Below are 17,014 nucleotides of genomic sequence, written 5' to 3' on the forward strand. Positions count from 1 at the left end.
GGAGGCTGAGGCAGGAGAATCACTTGAACCTGGGAGGCGGAGGTTGCAGTGAGCCAAAATCGTGCCACTGCACTCCAGCCTGGGCAACAAGAGTAAGACTCTGTCTCAAGAAAAAAATAATAATAAACCATCACCAAAAATATTTGACACCACCATACACGCTCCTAATCTTAAAGTTGATGTTCCCAGGAGCTGTGTCTTATTTATTCAGTGTCTTCCTGTGATCCTAAGGTCACAAGCTCTGGTGCGAGAGACACTGACCAGCCAGGCCTCAGCTCCCAGCTCTGGCCAAGCAAGACAGCCCATCACAGTCTGCCTTTCAGTGCCGGTGCTGCCTGGAGGCCTGTGCTGGAGGCCCTGGTGGATACGGGTGTGTGCTGCTCCCCTTCAGAGAGTATGCCACCTCCAGCTCTCTGCTGCCTCACTTTGTTCTCAGAGTTAGGGGTGGTGGATTCCTGGGACTTTTCAATTTTGTATTTATTTTATTTACATCAATCTGTTGTCTTTTAAAAATGAGAAAACTGCCATGCAGGAAGGTTGGCTTGCCTGAGATGTTACAGCCAATGAGTGGCAGACCCAAGACTGCCCAGGCTTCATGCCTCCCTATTCCCTGCCCCCAAGCTTGGGCCACATTCACGGCACCACCAGGCCGTGATTGCAGTAGGCCACCCCACCCACCACATCACGCAAATGCTGCTCATCTGAATCCCATCTGCTCTGCGTTATATTGTGTTTAATGTACATAATTTACAAAGCTCTGAAAACTGAAAGGTTTCTTATAAATTTGTCCATAATACTTGACTGAACTGCTGCGAGGCGATTTAGAGTCTTGATTTATGCCCTTTAGGAGGACATTTGTGTTTTGCAGCAGAGCTATGAGTGTGTATGTGTGGTTGTTTTGCTCGTTGATTTTGATTAAAGAGGGCTTGTGGCTGGGCATGGTGGCTCATGCCTGTAATCCCAGCACTTTGGGAGGCTAATGCGGGTGGATCACGAGGTCAGGAGATTGAGACCATCCTGGCTAATATGGTGAAATCCCGTCTCTACTAAAAATACAAAATAATTAGCCAGGCGTGGTGGCATGCACCTATAGTCCCAGCTACTCGGGAGGCTGAGGCAGGAGAATCGCTTGAACCCAGGAGGTGGAGGTTGCAGTGAGCCAAGATCACACCATTGTACTCCAGACTGGGCAACAGAGCAAAACTCCGTCTCAAAAAACAAAACAAAACAAAACAAAAAAGAGAGAGAGAGCTTCTGGCCAGGCACGGTGGCTCGTGCCTGTAATCCCAGAATTTTGGGAGTCCAAGGTGGGCAGATCACCTGAGGTCAAGAGTTCGAGACCAGCCTGGCCAACATGGTGCAACCCTGTCTCTACTAAAAATACAAAAATTAGCTGAGCATGGTGACGTGTGTTTGTAATCCCAGCTACTGGGGAGGCCTGAGGCGGGAGAATCGCTTGAACCCAGGATCCTGGCAGAGGTTGCAGTGAGCCAAGATGGTGAAAACTCCCAGCAGGAGTATTACATAATATGCAGTTTAGTAACTGCTAAAACCTGGAAAATTCTCAATTCTGAAACACGTTTGGCCCCAAGAGTTTCTGATAAGGGATCGGGACCTAGATATATAGAATTATAGTGATATGAAAGCTGTAAAAATAAAGAGCTTAGACCCAGTTTTGTGTCTGTACATCCTTCCGTGGCATTATACTATAAAGCAGGGGTCTAGGATAACAGGTCCCCACAGAAATGAGAGCTAGAGAAGCACTGCAAAAAAAGGAAAAAAAAAAGAAAAGAAAAGAAAAGAAAAGAGTTATTTCCCCTCCCTTCAGCTTCAGGGAAGTCTTGTGTTAGGATGACGAGGCACCGGCCCACTGACCTCTGGGTTGTGTTTCCAGGTCTTTGGCCCGGGACACAGGCTGTCTCTCAGTGTCTGAACCATTCTGGTGCAGAGGCTGAAGCCACAGGGTAGATGAGAAGTGCCCCAGGAGAAAGGTGAGGGTGAGACCAAGAGGAAAGGATCTAAACGGCTTTGACTGCTGGCCTCTGGGGTTACCAATCCAGGGCCCCTCTCCATGACAGCCCCCCAGGGACAGCACCAGGGACCACGGAGCCTGGCTCACAGGATCCGTCACAAGAGAAAAGGGACTTGCTGCCCTCTGCAACCATCCATGGGGCCACCATGCGGCCACAGGACACCAGGCTTGCCTGGGAGTCTGGGGTGCCCACCTGGAGCTTCGAGGCCTGGGGACACCCTCCAGGCCTGTGCCCTTGAGCGGGCTCCACGCCTTACACCGACCTTTGTGGGGTCTGGGCCAGGAGCTGCTCTTCCCTTTGGGAAGTGAGGGTGGGTTCCTCACAGCAGCTCCCTTAATGTCTCAACCAGCTTCTCCAAAGGAGGCCATGGTTGATGTCCCTGTGGTCAGAGTTTGTGTTCGCCTGTGGGCAGAGGGGACGAGAGCTCTGCCTGCTGGAGCTGCTGGCTGGGATCCAGTCAGAATCAGCATTGGAAAGCCCCTTCCTTTCCCACTGTCTTTGCTCTCCTTCCTCAGGCACTGTCCTGCCTCCACACAGCCTCTCCCGCATTCCGGTGCCCTTTCTGGGATCCGAGTCAGCGTGGGCCCGATGTCACTGAGGAAACATCCTAGGAATTCCTGTTCTTTCCCTCTGGATGGCCCTCTTGTCTGCGGGAAGGGTGGGAGGAGCTATTGTGTGTTTCTGTCTCAGCTTTAAGGGTAAAACTCCCCTCCAGAGGCCAGGTGGCTTATCTCCTGACAGCCACTTGTCAGACACACTGAGCCCTGAATTCCCACTCCAGTGGTCTGGCATGGTGCTTCAAAGAGCTGACTTGGATATGGCAACATGATGGGGGAAGGAAGGTTGAGGTGGCATCTGGAAGCACAGCACGGAGTGGAGTTTTGACCCTCGCCTTCCAGCTGTTCCCAGTATTTGAATGACTGTATTAAGGGAAATGAATATATGTATTGGGGGGCGGGGAGAAGTTAGAGAAATAAACGCAGACAGCCTCAGATGTGGAGTGTCTTGTCTTTTTTCCTTTTGGATTCCTAGTGGGCTGTGGCATCGGATCTATGACTTTTATAGTAAAAACGTTTGAATACTGATTGTAAAATTCAGTTTAGTCTAAACTGACACACGCAGCACTAGAATGCAAGTCCCCACTAGACTGTAAACTTCCTGAGAGCAGACCTAGTGTGCTGGAGCCCACGCCTGGGAGAGGTGATTGCATCTCTTCCCAACTCCACGTCTTGGTAGCTTGAAAAGAGCCATGGTGGGAGCACCTACACCAAACACTGTGAGAAGGAATCCACCTGCACAGCAGCGCTGCCTCCTGCACCGAGCAAAGCTGAAATGGTTGCCACCACTAGACAGGTCTCTCCCAGCTTCTAGCATGGCGTAGGCACTCAGATACTTGGATGAACAACCTCCAAATGAAGGAAGAGGGAAGCAACATCCTCTAAATTCAGTTCAATGGGAGTTCAACAAATACCCTGTCCTGGTGGATATGTGTTTTCTGGGGCAGCTGCCATCTGAACTTCCACCTGGGGACCCTGCCAATTCTTGTTTCTCAGGTCCTGGCCATCAGGGCACAGGCATGTTCCTGTGGGGGGTGAGTCTACGAGGACCCTTCGGGGTTTCTTCTAGGGATGGCATGTGTCAGCATTGCCTAAAAGTGGTGGTGACACGAGTTCGGCGTGCAGCCAAAGGGCAACATAGATCCTGACTGGAACTGCTCCTGGACCACAACTAGGACATTGTCGGGGGTTCGGCCCATGCCCGTGCCTGATTCTTCAGCCCTCCTGTCAATCTGCGATCTCCCAACGCCCCTCCTCTAAGCAACTCTCCTGAATAAGCTGACTCAATCTTTTTCTGTGGTGTGCAACCAAGAACCCCGAGGGTTGGTTCAGGCCCTCTGAGGCCGAGGCCGAGATGGGACTGGATGTGTGAGAGATCTACAGGGGAGCGTCTGTGAAGTTAAACTGCGGGGAGATGGAGGTGCAGGGGGAGCCTTCAGAACGTGGTGTGGGGCTGAGTGCAGCTACTGGAGGCTGGTCACCAGCTACACTTCTCATAGCCCCTCTCCTGAGGCAAACCTTCAGGGCCGCCACGACCCTCTGGTACAGGGTATAACATGAAAATGGATCTCTGCCCTTGCAATGTTCACAATTATGAGAGAGAAAGAGAAGCAACTGTATCACTGCAGGAGTTTGAAAGTGCTAGGGCAAAGTCCGGCACCAGTGGGAGCGCAGAGGCAGATGCACAGGGAGGCTTCCTGGAGGAGGTGAATCCTGGGAGCCTGGAGGCTCTTGGCATTTTGTCCTCTTTCTTCTCTCCAGCCTTCCATCCCAACCCAACCACACAAAGAGATCGGGCCACTTCTTTCTTAGCCTCATCCTTAGATCTGCAATCTGCAGAGATGATGAAAATGTAGAGAACTGAGGATGCACATAGCGGGAGCATGGGACAGAGAAATTTAACAAAAAAGTTTTTGGAGACAGGGTCTCACTCTGCTGCCCAGGCTGGAGTTCAGTGACGCAATCATAGCTTGCTGTAGTCTCGACATCCCAGGTTCAATTGATCCTTCTGCCTCAGCCTTCCAAGTAGCTTGGCCAGCATTCCCCAACCTTTTTGGCACCAGGGACCAGTTTTATGGTAGAGAATTTTTTCAGATCTGGGGGCGGGGTGGGATGGTTTCAGGATGAAACTTACAGTCTAGCCTCATTCTGTTCAGATCATCAGGCATTAGATTCTCATAAGGAGCACACAACCTAGAACCCTTGCATGAGTAGGTCACAACAGGGTTCATGCTCCTGTGGAAAACCTAATGCTGCCACTGATCTGACAGGAGGCGGAGCTCAGACAGTAATGCTTGCTCACCTCCTGCTGTGTGCCCGTTCCTAACAGACCATGGACAGGTACCCGTCCGTGGCCTGGGGACTGGTGACCCCTAGCTTGAACTGCAGGCAACTGCCACCATATACCTGGCTAATTAAAAAAAAGTTGTAGAGATGGGGGGGTCTCACTGTGTTGCCCTGGCTAGTTATGAACTCCTGGACTTGAGCAATCCTCCCTCCTCAGCCTCTCAAAGTGTTAGGATTCCAGGCATGAGCCACTGTGCCCAGATCAGAACATTTATTCAGCATCTAGTAGGAATTTTATGGAAGTAGGAAGTTCCCCACTCCACCACCTGCTGTATGAGTCTCAAGTGAGCAAGTTGTGGCTTAAGGAGGTGACCTGACCTGCCCAAGTGCACACACAATGAGAAGCAGAGCAGCCTTCCAGTCCAGGTCTGCCTCCGCCCCAGGCTTCCCCAAACCCCCAATGCAAGGGGGTCTCAGGTGCAGCCAGTGAGTGGCATAGGGCCAGTGCAGAGGGGACTTGACAATGGGAAGGAAGGTCTTACACTTTTTCCTGGACTATTCTTTCTAAACCACCCTATTGTAATGCATCAGTTCTGTTCACCACATCTCTGTGAGGCAGGCAGAGGAGAAATGAGGCTTAAAGAGAAATTCCCACCCAAGCCAGTAATTGGTAGGGCCTGGCTGGTGGGTCTAAGACAGGCCCTTACCACTGCGTGTGGGTTCTGCCTCCCAACCTCAGGGTCCTCTTTGCAGCTGGGGTGAGGTGTAAGTAATCACAGCCCTGGGTGTCTGAGAAGAACGGATCAGAGGAAAAGCAGGGACACAGCAGGAAAGTGAGCTCCTTGGGCCTCAGATTCCCCCACCCTGCAGCGGGAGAAGCATTTTCCTCCCACTTGACAGAGGACCTTTGACCAAGCTCAGAAAAGTCCCAGCTGGTGGGGGCAGGGAGTGGGGCTTGTTGAATGGAAGAAGTGCTTTTCCTTTTCAGAGAGCCTGCATGATTCCACTCCCTTTTCTCTGCCAAGCTTTATCTTTGCTTAAGAATTCACACAACTCTCCAGGGGCCCTGCTACAGCTGCTGCTCCTCCTGTCTTCATTGATAGGTAAGAAATGCGCCTGATTTAGATTGATTTAAACTGGCCATATTTTAATAAGCATTTTGTCCAAACAGGGAGCTGCAGGAGCCGGGGGGCTGAAGCGGGACTGAGCTTCCCACTGGTGACTTCTCTTTGCCCAAATGAGGCCAAGGGAGAAGCAGCAGGGCCAGCAAGGGGCTGAAGGCAAAAGAGCGTGGGGAAGGGGATCAGCCTTCGCCACCCCCCCCAACCTCTCCCCAACTTCCCCCCAACCTCCCTCGTGCCCAGGACCAGTTTCTACAGATGAGTGAATTCCAGTTTCAAAAAAGGAATGGCAGGCAAAGAGTGTCTTGGTTGTGAAAAAGGACAACCAGGAAAACAAATTTAGTTGATCACATGTTGAGCCCCTGCCTTGATGCTAATGAGTGCCCTGGCACAGGCAGTCGGGCTGCATGGCAGGCCCTGACCTCCGGGATTCACAGCTGAGCAAACCACAGCAACAGGGACAGAAACCAAAGGGGCAGGACATGCACCCCATCGGCCTGATGTGGTGTGGAGATGGCTTGGAAAGCAGGTGACATGCTGGGCACGGTGGTACTTTGAGAGGCCACGGTGGGAAGACTGCTTGAGCTCAGGAGTTCGAGACCAGGTTGGGCAAAATGGCGAGACCTGTTTCTATTTTAAAAAAGAAGAAGGCTGGGCACGATGGCTGACGTCTGTAATCCCAGCACTTTGGGAGGCTGAGGTGGGCGGATCACCTGAAGTCAGGAGTTGGAGACCAGTCTGGCCAACATAGTGAAACCTTGTCTCTACTAAAAATACAAAAATATTAGCCGGGCGTGGTGGCAGGCGACTGTAGTCCCAGCTACTCAGGAGGCTGAGGCGGGAGAATGGCATGAACCCAGGAGGCAGAGCTTGCAGTGAGCCCAGATAGCACCACTGCACTCCAGCCTGGGCGACAGAGCGAGACTCCATTTCAAAAAAAAAAAAAAAAGAAAGAAAGGGAGGGAGGGAGGAAAGTAGAAAGAAAAGAAAGAGAAAGAAAGGGAGGAAGGAAAGTAGAAAGAAAAGAGGAAGGAAGGGAGGGAGGGAAAGAAAGAAGAAAGGAAGGAAAGGGACATTTGACCAAGGTTTTGAGGGCTGAGTAGGGGTTTGAGAGGTAGAGGGGATTGGGAGAGTGCATGCTGAGTGAGAAAAGGTGCTGGGAGATGGGTCACAGCAGTGTGTGTGGAGAAACTCAGTTGTGGCTGAAGAATAGGATCCAGGGGTGGAGGAGAAGGAAGTGGCTGGACACAGAGGTGTGTTGTGTGTAGGGTAGGCATGAAGAGGAGCGGACAGGGCAAAGCTAGAAGGCTTGGGCAAAGGGAAATGGGATTGGAGAGGTGACTGGCGCTGACCCAAGACAGGACAGACAGGGTGACCACAGAGTGGAGGATGAGCCAAGCCTTGGCACAGACCCAAGCGAGTGGAGGCCCCGGGCAACACCAGTCACCACGAGGCCCTTTCCGAAGGGCTCTGTCCTCCCACGGGGATTGGAGGTGGGTACGGGAGACCGGGCGGGGTGGAGGATGAGGCCAGGCAGCGGCGGAGAGAGAAAGTCCCACCCCTGCGGGCGTTCCTTGCGGCCCGGCCGACCTCGCAGGCTTGGGCCTGGGCGGGCACCGACGGAGCGGCCCTGGGTGCAGCGTCCCGGCGCCGGCGAAGACAGGTAGGGAGGCGGAGGGACTGGAAGCCCGCGGGCGACCAGAGGCGGGGGCGGCGCACCCCGGGGCTTCTGTAGGAATTTGCTTGTCTGGCTCACCGCGACTAGAGTGTCAGAGAAAGTGGGGGTCCGCAGAGGAGACCCCGTCCCGGCTTGCTCTCCCGAGGTGGGCGCCGGGTCATCCCTCGGCACCGCGCGCCTCCGGCCGGGAGGGAAGGAAATGCCGGGAGCCGGGGAGCTGGTGCGGGGCGGTCCCGGCGCCCACCCTCCGCCCGATGGGACCTTCCTTCAGGGGGACGCCGCTCCGGGCGCGTGGTGAAGGCGAGGCCCTGGAGACTGCGCGCCCCTCCCGGGAGGTGCCACTGAGCCGCGGGCCTGGAGCGTCCGGGAGCCCCTGCAGCTGCCGGCACCTGCGCGGCCACCCCGGGCCTCCCATGGGAACCGCGCCTCGCCGCCTCGGGGGTGCGCGGCAAGTTCCTGGGGTGGGGACGCGGGGTGCCTGTTCAGGGCGGGACCGATGCAGAGGAGGGCCGTGCGCCGGGGCCACGGGGACGCGCGTCTGCGGACTGCGGCGGTCCCCGAGTCGGCTGGGGACCGTGCAGGAAGAGGCTCGGTCGGCGGCCACCCGCCTTCCCGCCCTCTGCGCCCTTGTGTGCCGGCCGCCGCCTGCAGCCCTAGCCCGAGGCAGACGCGTTCCCCAGGAGCATCACTTTGAGGGCGCCCAACCTGCGTGCCCGGGGCTACCCGGCCCTTGCCCTCGGGCGGCAGGAAAGGTCGGGGTTCCACGGCCCTCGGAGTAGCTCCGTGGCCAGACGCCGGACTGGTCTTGGAGTCGAAGGGGTTGTTTGCCACCAAATGAACCGAAAAAACTGAACTTTTCAGACTTTGGAATGGCAGATACGAGCTTGGAGTTCAGTGCAATTGCAGCGGAGGCGGTGGTGTTCTGAGTAATTATAAGTAAAATTCTTCTTTCCCCCGTCTTTTCTTCAGCCTCGCCCGCCCTAGCAGGCCTAGCCTAGCCCTAGCAGGGGGCTCCTGCTCTGGGAACTGTCCCCGATAGAGCAGAGGCAGGGCCCTGGCAGCAACTATCCTCCCTCACCCTCCAACCCCAGGAATCTCGAACTTGACCACAAGAATAATGACTCAATGACTCACTGTGCCAAATTAACGAGTGTGTACATTGTTCAATGTGCCAGGTTACATTTCTGCTGAGCTTGGCTTCTGTATGCTGTCTTTTATCGTTGTAAGCAGAAGTCATTTTATACCTTAAAAAATTAGAACATTGGTAGAATTACAGATTTTAAAGTTCAAATCTACATGCTGGTACTTGTTTTAATGTTTTGCACTGAACGGCGCATATTGCTTATGTCATTCTGCGATTCAGCGACATGTATGTACACATACACACTGCACAGTGTGTATACAGACTGGACACCTGCACCAAATAGTACACACCAGACTGCACATAGACCTGCCCTGCACACTGCACATGCACATTCCATGCATGCACACATGCAACCACAGACACTCCACACACACTGCACTGCACACTGCCCTGAGCACACACTACACTGTACTGCACACTACACTGCACCTTCAGGGCGCACACGCTGCACTTCCACACGCTGCACCTCCACACGCTGCACGGCGCACACGCTGCACCACACACTGCACGGCACACGCACTGCACTGCATACACACGCTGGTTATGGAGGCTGCTTATGGATCTTCCCTGTGCAGAGAAATGCTGGTCTGGGTTTTAAATGGGATACAATTAACATTTTTAGAACATCTGAGTTTTCAAAGTGTCTTCAGAGACTTGATTTTTTTTAGCCTATATTAGGAGTTTTTAAACATCTGATGTAATAGCTTTTTTAAAAGGAATCTTGCTGAATTAAAATAGTCTAATTACTCGGATTCCGAACTCCTTGTTTTTCAACCACATAGAAGTATTTTTAATTGCTCTCTCTTTTTTTTATCCCTCTGGAACCCTGAAACAAGTTGTTCTTGAACTTCTGCCAGTTGCGGATGGGCAGTTCGTTTCTCGCTCACATGTTGGGCTGTCCGGAGGGGCGCCCGCACGCTGTGTTCTCTGCAGTGCACCGAGGCGCGCCTGGCGGTCCCGTTGCGGGTCTCCTGGTCACTTGTGGGCCACAGGGAGCGACGCGCCCACACACTCGCGCCGGCGCCCAGGACAGCTGCTGGAGCCCCAGGCCGCTCTAATCCTCTGCGTCTCCTGCAGGCTGAGATGCGGCTGCTCCTGCTCGTGCCGCTGCTGCTGGCTCCAGCGCCCGGGTCCTCGGTGAGTGCGGCCCTGCCCGGCCCCCGAGAAGACCCTGGGGATGCGGGGACGAGGACGCGCGGGCCCGCAGGCAGCGTCCCCAGAAAAGGGAAGATGGGTTGGGAGGAGGCGAGCCCGCGCCGCTGAGCTCCCTCAGAAAGGGCTGGGCCCTTGAAGCCGGCTGGCCAGGGTGCTCAGAATGGCCCGTCAGGCTGCAGGGCGCAGTTTGTAGGAATGGCACCTTCTCAGGGCTTCCCTCCTTCAGAAGGTGGTGGGAGCACTCCATGGAGTCCCCGCCAGTGCTGCAGAACCCCCTCCCCCAGGTGGTCTTCCAAGGTGGAAGGACAGGTGGAGGCAATGCTGAAACCAGTCAAGGTGCAAGGCTGGGTGGCCCATCCCACCAGACACCTGTCTTCTGCCTGGAGCCACAGTTTCCCCTAAGCTGGGGTGTTTGGGCCTAGAGGTTTGGGGTGCCAGTCATTTGCTTTCCCCTTGGGGTAGCACCTAGGGCAGGGCTGTCCTATGGAACCTTCTGAGATGGCGGAAATGTCCTGTTTCTCTGCTGTCCAATAGGTAGCCCCTAGGTCCATTGAACACTTGAAAGTGGGTGAAGTGAGTTTTAATTTTACTTGACTTTAATTAATTTATTTTAAATTTTAAAATATTTATTTATTTTTGAGACAGAGTCTCACTCTGTCACCTACGCTAGAGTGTACTGGCATGATTTCCACTCACTGTAACCTCCACCTCCTGGGTTCAAGCAATTCTTCTGCCTCAGCCTCCCAGGTAGCTGGGACTCCAGGCGTGTGCCACTGCGCCTGGCCATAATTAATTTAAACAGTCACATGCCGCTAGTGACTACCGTATTAGACTGCGAATTAAGACAGTGGACACAGGAAGCTGGCTAGTGGTCAGAGTTGCTGTTTCATTAACAGGGGCCCAAAGGCCAGGGCTCTCTGGAGAAGGTCCCTGGGTCAAGATTCCTTGAGGATGTACAAGGAATCTTCTAGACCACAGGCCCCATCTTTGGGGAGGACAGGGTCTGCAGAGCTGGGTACTGCCCTGGCTTGGTGCCTGGCAGAATAGAAGCCGCAGAGGCAGCTGGGCCCTGTCCTGCCCCAGGAGAAATCTCCCAGGGTGAGCCACAGCCCTGCCCACCCCTGTATGAGGCAGGTAGGAGGTGAGAGAGGAAGGATCCCTGAGAAAGGACCCAAACTGTTTTCTGCCTTGAGGAGGTCAGGGGGAAATGGCACGTCTGGCGTCTGTGGGTGGAGGCTAAGAAGGACTCCTCTGCAGGGGTGTGTGGGGTAGGCAGGATAGATGGCAGTGGGCACTTCTCCCACTAGAAGTGGATCCCATAGATGGGATTGGGCACTTCAAGAGCCCTGTGAACCCAACCTATGCCACAGCTGGAGCGGAGGGTGGGCCAGAGCCAGCCTTTTTCATGTCCTCTCGACCACCTGCCAGCTACCCGCGGTCCCCTCTGCCACCCCATGAACCTTGCTTCCTAAATGCCACTCTCAGGTTGTTCAGCACGTGCTGGTGGCCCAGATGCATGAAGGCCAAAGCCCAGGTGGAGGGGGCACCAGGACAGTGTCCAGGCCCCAGGATTAAATCCCAGAGCCACCTTGACAGCTGCATGAGCCTAGGCAAATAATCAAGCCTTAGACGGCTCTAATTTGGGGGTAATAATGCCCATCCCAGAGGTTGTCATGCAGATGAAACAAATCAAGTTTCCAAAGTGCCCTTGGTTCTCTTAAACCTTTTCTCCCTTAAGGCTACGCTGAGTAGCCTCATCCGGCTGCCGCATCCTCCTAGTGTGAGTCTCGGATGGGGTGGGTGCAGCCTGGGTGGATAATTCTTCTCTCCCTGCCCTCTGTGAGTCTGCAGGGGTGTGGCCCCGCTCACGGCTCCACTGCCTCCCTCCGTGGCTGGGGCAGGAGCCACCCAGTCCGAGCACCTTCTCTGGATCACCTATGCTGCCAGCGGTCAGCCTGAACAGAATGAGCAGATGAATAAAGGCGGTGACCTGCGTGTTCCTGGGCCTCAGCCTCTGCTCCCACTTGTACGCGGGTGTGCATGCATTCTGTCTCACACACACACGCACATTGGACACTTGATTCCCCTGGAAACAGTGCAGCAGGAAAGGGGACTCCTGAGTGGCTCCAGGTGGGAGTTGAAGGAGGCATGGGCGGGGCGCCTAGAGCAGTATGAGACAGGTGAGGGCAGGCCCCAGGTGAGGCTGGCTGGATCAGCTCATTCCGGCTTCACACCACGTCGGGCAGTTCATGGTTTGGGTAATTACAGAGCAACAGTGTGCTCATGCCGCCTGTGGCGGAAGGTGCTTTTCTTCCTTGGAGAGACAGTGTGGAGTATGTGGACAGAGCACACGGTTCTAGGATGGGACGGATAGACTAGGGCTCTTGGCTAGTGGACACCTGCCTCACAGGGGCTGGGCACAGGAGGCAAGAGGGCATTCTGGAAACAGCACGTCTCTTAGGGGGCCCTTGTTCAGACCAGTCCTGTCCCCGCCTTATCCTCATGGCCAGGCGGTGGCTCCATTGCAGGGGTACCCCTCGTTGCCTTGGCCACACTAGTATATCCAGCCCAGCTCCAGGGAAGGGTGGATTTTGCTGGCTGCTGTGCCAAGGAGCCAAGACAGACATCCAAACAGGCCTTGGTCAGAGGGTAATTGACAACCAGGCCCAGGCCAGCAGCTAAGAAAGCAGCCACCCCTGAAGACGTCTCCTGAATACTTAAAATGTGGGATGAGGCTGTGTGTGGGGGGCAGGTGCCAGAATCCCAGCTGGGGCTGCTGGCTGTCTCTGGAAAGTCACCCTTCACACTCAACACTCAGTATCTTCCTTGTGAAATAGAAACTTGATCCAAGTAAATTTCAGTTTAACTTTCATTGAGAGAACACTTTGATATTTCGGCTCACCGGTTGCGAAAGCTTCAAGATTTTTGTTCAAGTTAGACTCGAAGGAGTAGATGATTTTACAAAGTGAAAGCTAAGACCTTTCATACGGCCAGCCCTTCCTTCTTGGTTGTGTGTGTGGTTCAGCAAGCTTAGCGTGGTTTGTGCATGGTTTGTTCTGCCTCAGGGTTCTGGGTTTTGTTATAAGACAAGGATAACTAGATGTTTGGCACCAGAGATGAGTAAACCTCCTTCCTCACCTGAGATCCAGCGAAGCTGATTAGGGATCACCATGAAAGGAAGAGCCTGCTTTTCTTTTCTTTTTTTGAGACCAACGTGCTGGGATTATAGGAGTGAGCCACTGCGCCCAGCCGCTTTTCTATGTGACCACTGAGCTCTTTCTCTGAAAAGTGGGAATGGTATTTTTCCTTGAGAGCCTTATCTGGTGATACCCTAAAAGAAAGTCCCCTTCCAGCAAATGTTTGCATGTACACCGTATGCCTCCTGGCAAAATTGTGAAGTTACATCTAACCCCTGTCCAACCCTGCAGGGAATCATCTAGTGTCTCATTTGATTCCCCCAAGTGGGTGGGGGCACAGCCCCGGCAGGGGAGCAGAGGCCTGTAGTGAGACTGGCCGGCTCCTGTGCCCACTTCTTCCTCTGTGGCTTCCTCTCTCTGCCTCACTTTTCTTATTCATGCAATGGGGTCTGTTGGGTTGTTGTGAGGATGAAATGAGATAATGTGTGTGTGGCATGTGGATTCTTGATGCCAGCTACAAGGGGTCCAGTCTTTCTGGTGGGAAAATGTATCTGCTAGGATTATAATCCTGTGTAGAGTCCCAAATAGCAGTTCTTCAATAAGACAGACACGATTCCTCTCTCATATAAACACCCAGGGGTCAGAAGTCTGGGGCTATTCTGTTGCACAAAATCCTCCAGGCTCTAGAGTCTTTCTATCTTTGCTTCACTGTTTGAAGCCTCTATTTCCAAGTTACCTCACAGTCTAAAAGGCTGCTCCAACTCCAGCAATCACATCTGCTTTCCAGCCTGAAAGAGTACAGGAGGAAGGAGAAAAGAACAAAGGCTCATGCAGCCTCTCTCTTAAGGAGATTACTAGCAGCAGCTGCCCAACACTTGTATTTACATCTTACTGATGAGAACTAAGTGACGTAGCCACAGCTGCAGGAAGTCTAGGAAGTGTATTTTTTTTAAATTTTGGGCAGCCAGGTACCCAGCTGAGTCAAGTTTTCAAGGGTTCTCTCACAATGGGAGAAGGAGGGGATGAATATTGGGGTACTCCTGGGAGTCTCTGCCAGATTAGCAGGATCCCCCCATGCTGCTTCCCTTTATTTTCTTTTAGGGCCCCCTCCCCTACATCATGGTTAACCCACAAATGCCTGGACCCTCAAACTGCCCCTGGCTGTAGGGTCCCTCCCCACAATGGTCCCTGAAACTCCAAACCCTTCCCAGCTGCTCCTGCTCCTGCCCTCCAGGCCTGGCTCTCAGCTCCTTATGAGGAAAGCAGGCTAATTCTGAAAAGGAATATGTTTTGGGGTGCCCGGCAGTGTTGCTGAGTCCTAAAGGTGGGCCCTGGAAGGGAGAATCCCAGGCTCCTTGATGGGTGAGGGAGTACTTTTAGGCAGAGCATCCTTTGGAGGGGCCTCTGGGCTCAGGCTCTGAGTGGGCACTGCTGATACATGGTCCTGTCTTCTGCAGGCTCCCAAGGTGAGGCGGCAGAGTGACACCTGGGGACCCTGGGGCCAGTGGAGCCCCTGCACCCGGACCTGTGGAGGGGGCATCAGTTTCCGGGAGCGCCCCTGCTACTCCCAGAGGTAGGAGAGATGAAAATGGGCTGGCTTGTTAAAGCAGGAGCAGGGGATGCTGGCTTCTGGGTGGTAGGCTAGGTGGTCGCGGCCTAGGCTAGCACTGGCCACATCAACAGAACCCACCAAGCAGCAGATTCATTCTGGAAGCAGCATCAGTTCAGCACAGGAAATCAAACCATTTCCCAGGGCCTTCCACGCTGAGCTGGAGCACAGGTGCTGCCTGCTGCCCCTGGTCTCCAGCTCCTGATGCTGCACCTGCCTGCCCTATGGCAGGTGCAGTCAATTTTGGTGGAACTAGTAAACAATCTTCAATCAATTCCCAATTCCTGTGGCTTCTTTGCCAAGTGTAGATGTTCCCCATTTCAAGCGATTTATTAAGTGCTTGCTGTGTGCGCTGCACTCTGGCAGGGTCAGTGGAGAAGGTGGGGTACAGAAGCGGTAGTGATGCGCCTCTGTCCCAGTATAGGGGTTGTTCCTGAGAACCCTATGTGAGGAGGAATGAGAGACCAGGAATGATCCTAAGAGCTTTATACTGATGTCCTGCTTAGATCGCAGGATGGCTGTGCCAGGCGGGTGGGTATTAGATCTCACGCACCTGGAGTCTTCTCTGAGAATCTGCCATAAAAGGCAGTGGAGTGGTCCCGCCTTAAATTCAAACTACGGGGTGGGTAGGGCTCTGAGTCCCGCTTCTCCCGAGTACCAACACGGGTCGCTCACGCCCCGCCAGGGGATTTATGGCATGGGGTCGGGGGGCACCCTCTCACCTTGCTGCTCCCACTGGAGAGCCCCGCAGAAGTTGGGGCCTTCAGGGAGCCCCAGCACGGGGGCGGGGATGTTGGGTCTCGGTCCGGGTCCTCCCGGTGCTCTGGTCCCGCAGGAGAGATGGAGGCGCCAGCTGCGTGGGCCCCGCCCGCAGCCACCGCTCTTGTCGCACTGAGGTAAAACCCACGGGGCGCGGGCGAGGGCACCAACTACCCCAACCCCTCCCGGCCGACGTCCCCACAGGGATGCCCGCCTCTGGCCGGGGGCTGCTCGGTTGGCCCAGCCTGGGGTCCTCCTGCCAATCTACAGCAGGGCTGCGTGGGAGCCCCTTCCTCACCCTGCCCCCCGGGGACTGGCCTTGTCCTCCACAGCCTAGAGCACCATGGAGGGGCGCGCACAGGAGTCCGGGGGTCTGGGGGGCAGACTCCACCTCCGGTGGCTCCGACGAGGCAGGCGAGGGAGATTCCTGGGCTCCCTGGGCTGGGGCGGTGGAGGGGGTGACAGGGCGGGGCGGGAGGTGGGCGGACCTCGGACTCCGCCTCCTGGACCCCGACTTCCCCTCTGCCCCGCAGAGCTGCCCCGATGGCGCCCGGGACTTCCGGGCCGAGCAGTGCGCGGAGTTCGACGGAGCTGAGTTCCAGGGGCGGCGGTACCGGTGGCTGCCCTACTACGGTGGTGAGCGCGGCCAGGACCCGCTCTCTCGGGGGCCTCTTGTATACATACATTGATGCCACAGTTCCTATTGCCGTATTATAGAGGCGTTGTCATATATATATGTGTGTGTGTGTGTATATATACACACACGTATATTAGAGACAGTCTCGCTGTGTTGCCCAGGCTGGTCTTGAACTCCTGGGCTCAAGGGATCCGCCCTCAGCGACCTCCCAGAGTGCTGGGATTGCAGGTGTGAGCCACTGTACCCGGCCAATTTTTTTTTTTTGACTGGGCGCGGTGGCTCGCAATGTACCGGGAATCTTCTAGACCACAGGACCCACCTTTGGGGAGGAGAGGGTCTGCAGAGGTTCCTCCTGAGAGAACAAGAGGGCTTTCTTTTTATTTTTTTCTTTTCCATTTTTCTTTCATTCTCTCTTTCTCTCCTGCTCTTCCTTTCTTTTCTTTCGTTCTTTTTTTTTTTAAAGATAGGCTCTCGCCCAGGCTTGAGTGCAGCAGTGCAGTGTCAGCTGGGCAGCCTCGAACTCCCAAGCTCAGTCAATCCTTCCACCTCAGCCTCTCAGATAATTTTTTTAAAAAAATATGGAATGCTTCATGAATTTGCACACCATACCTCCTCAGGGGTCAGGGGCTGTGCTAATCCCTGTATCATTCCAATTTTAGTATATGTGCTGCCAGAGCCAGCATTTGTCAAATACCCCATCGATCAACCCATAATGAATCAATCACCATTCACCCCCGCTCCCCACAGCACATGCCCGTGGCAACACAATGGCAGCTATTTTGAGGTCTTTCCATCCTTTCTCCCCTTATGTGTATTTTCTTTTTTTTTTTTTTTTTTTGTTATTTAGTTTTATTTCATAATCATAAACTTAACTCTGCAATCCAGCTAGGCATGGGAG

At 54.2% G+C, this 17,014-nt stretch overlaps 1 protein-coding gene and 1 long non-coding RNA gene across 2 annotated transcripts in view; one reads left to right on the plus strand and one right to left on the minus strand.

Annotated features, from left to right (window-relative positions):
* The first annotated feature begins 7,528 nt into the window (after window positions 1–7,528).
* Window positions 7,529–17,014, plus strand: part of PAPLN (papilin, proteoglycan like sulfated glycoprotein) — a 39,028-nt gene continuing 29,542 nt past the window's right edge. The window contains 5 exon segments of the mRNA XM_017882798.1: window positions 7,529–7,660; window positions 9,897–9,956; window positions 14,569–14,684; window positions 15,556–15,616; window positions 16,013–16,115. Of these exon segments, the coding sequence (XP_017738287.1) occupies window positions 9,903–9,956; window positions 14,569–14,684; window positions 15,556–15,616; window positions 16,013–16,115 (334 nt within the window). The 5' untranslated portion in view covers window positions 7,529–7,660; window positions 9,897–9,902.
* On the minus strand, window positions 13,948–15,922 carry LOC108536222 (uncharacterized). Its single transcript, XR_001887460.1, has 2 exons — window positions 15,443–15,922; window positions 13,948–15,162 (listed from the first exon to the last, which is right to left on the minus strand). It is a non-coding gene; the product is annotated as an uncharacterized LOC108536222 (long non-coding RNA).

The sequence above is a fragment of the Rhinopithecus bieti genome, unplaced genomic scaffold (assembly GCF_001698545.2).
Source record: "Rhinopithecus bieti isolate Rb0 unplaced genomic scaffold, ASM169854v2 scaffold_13259, whole genome shotgun sequence".
NCBI classification, from domain to species: Eukaryota; Metazoa; Chordata; class Mammalia; order Primates; family Cercopithecidae; genus Rhinopithecus; species Rhinopithecus bieti.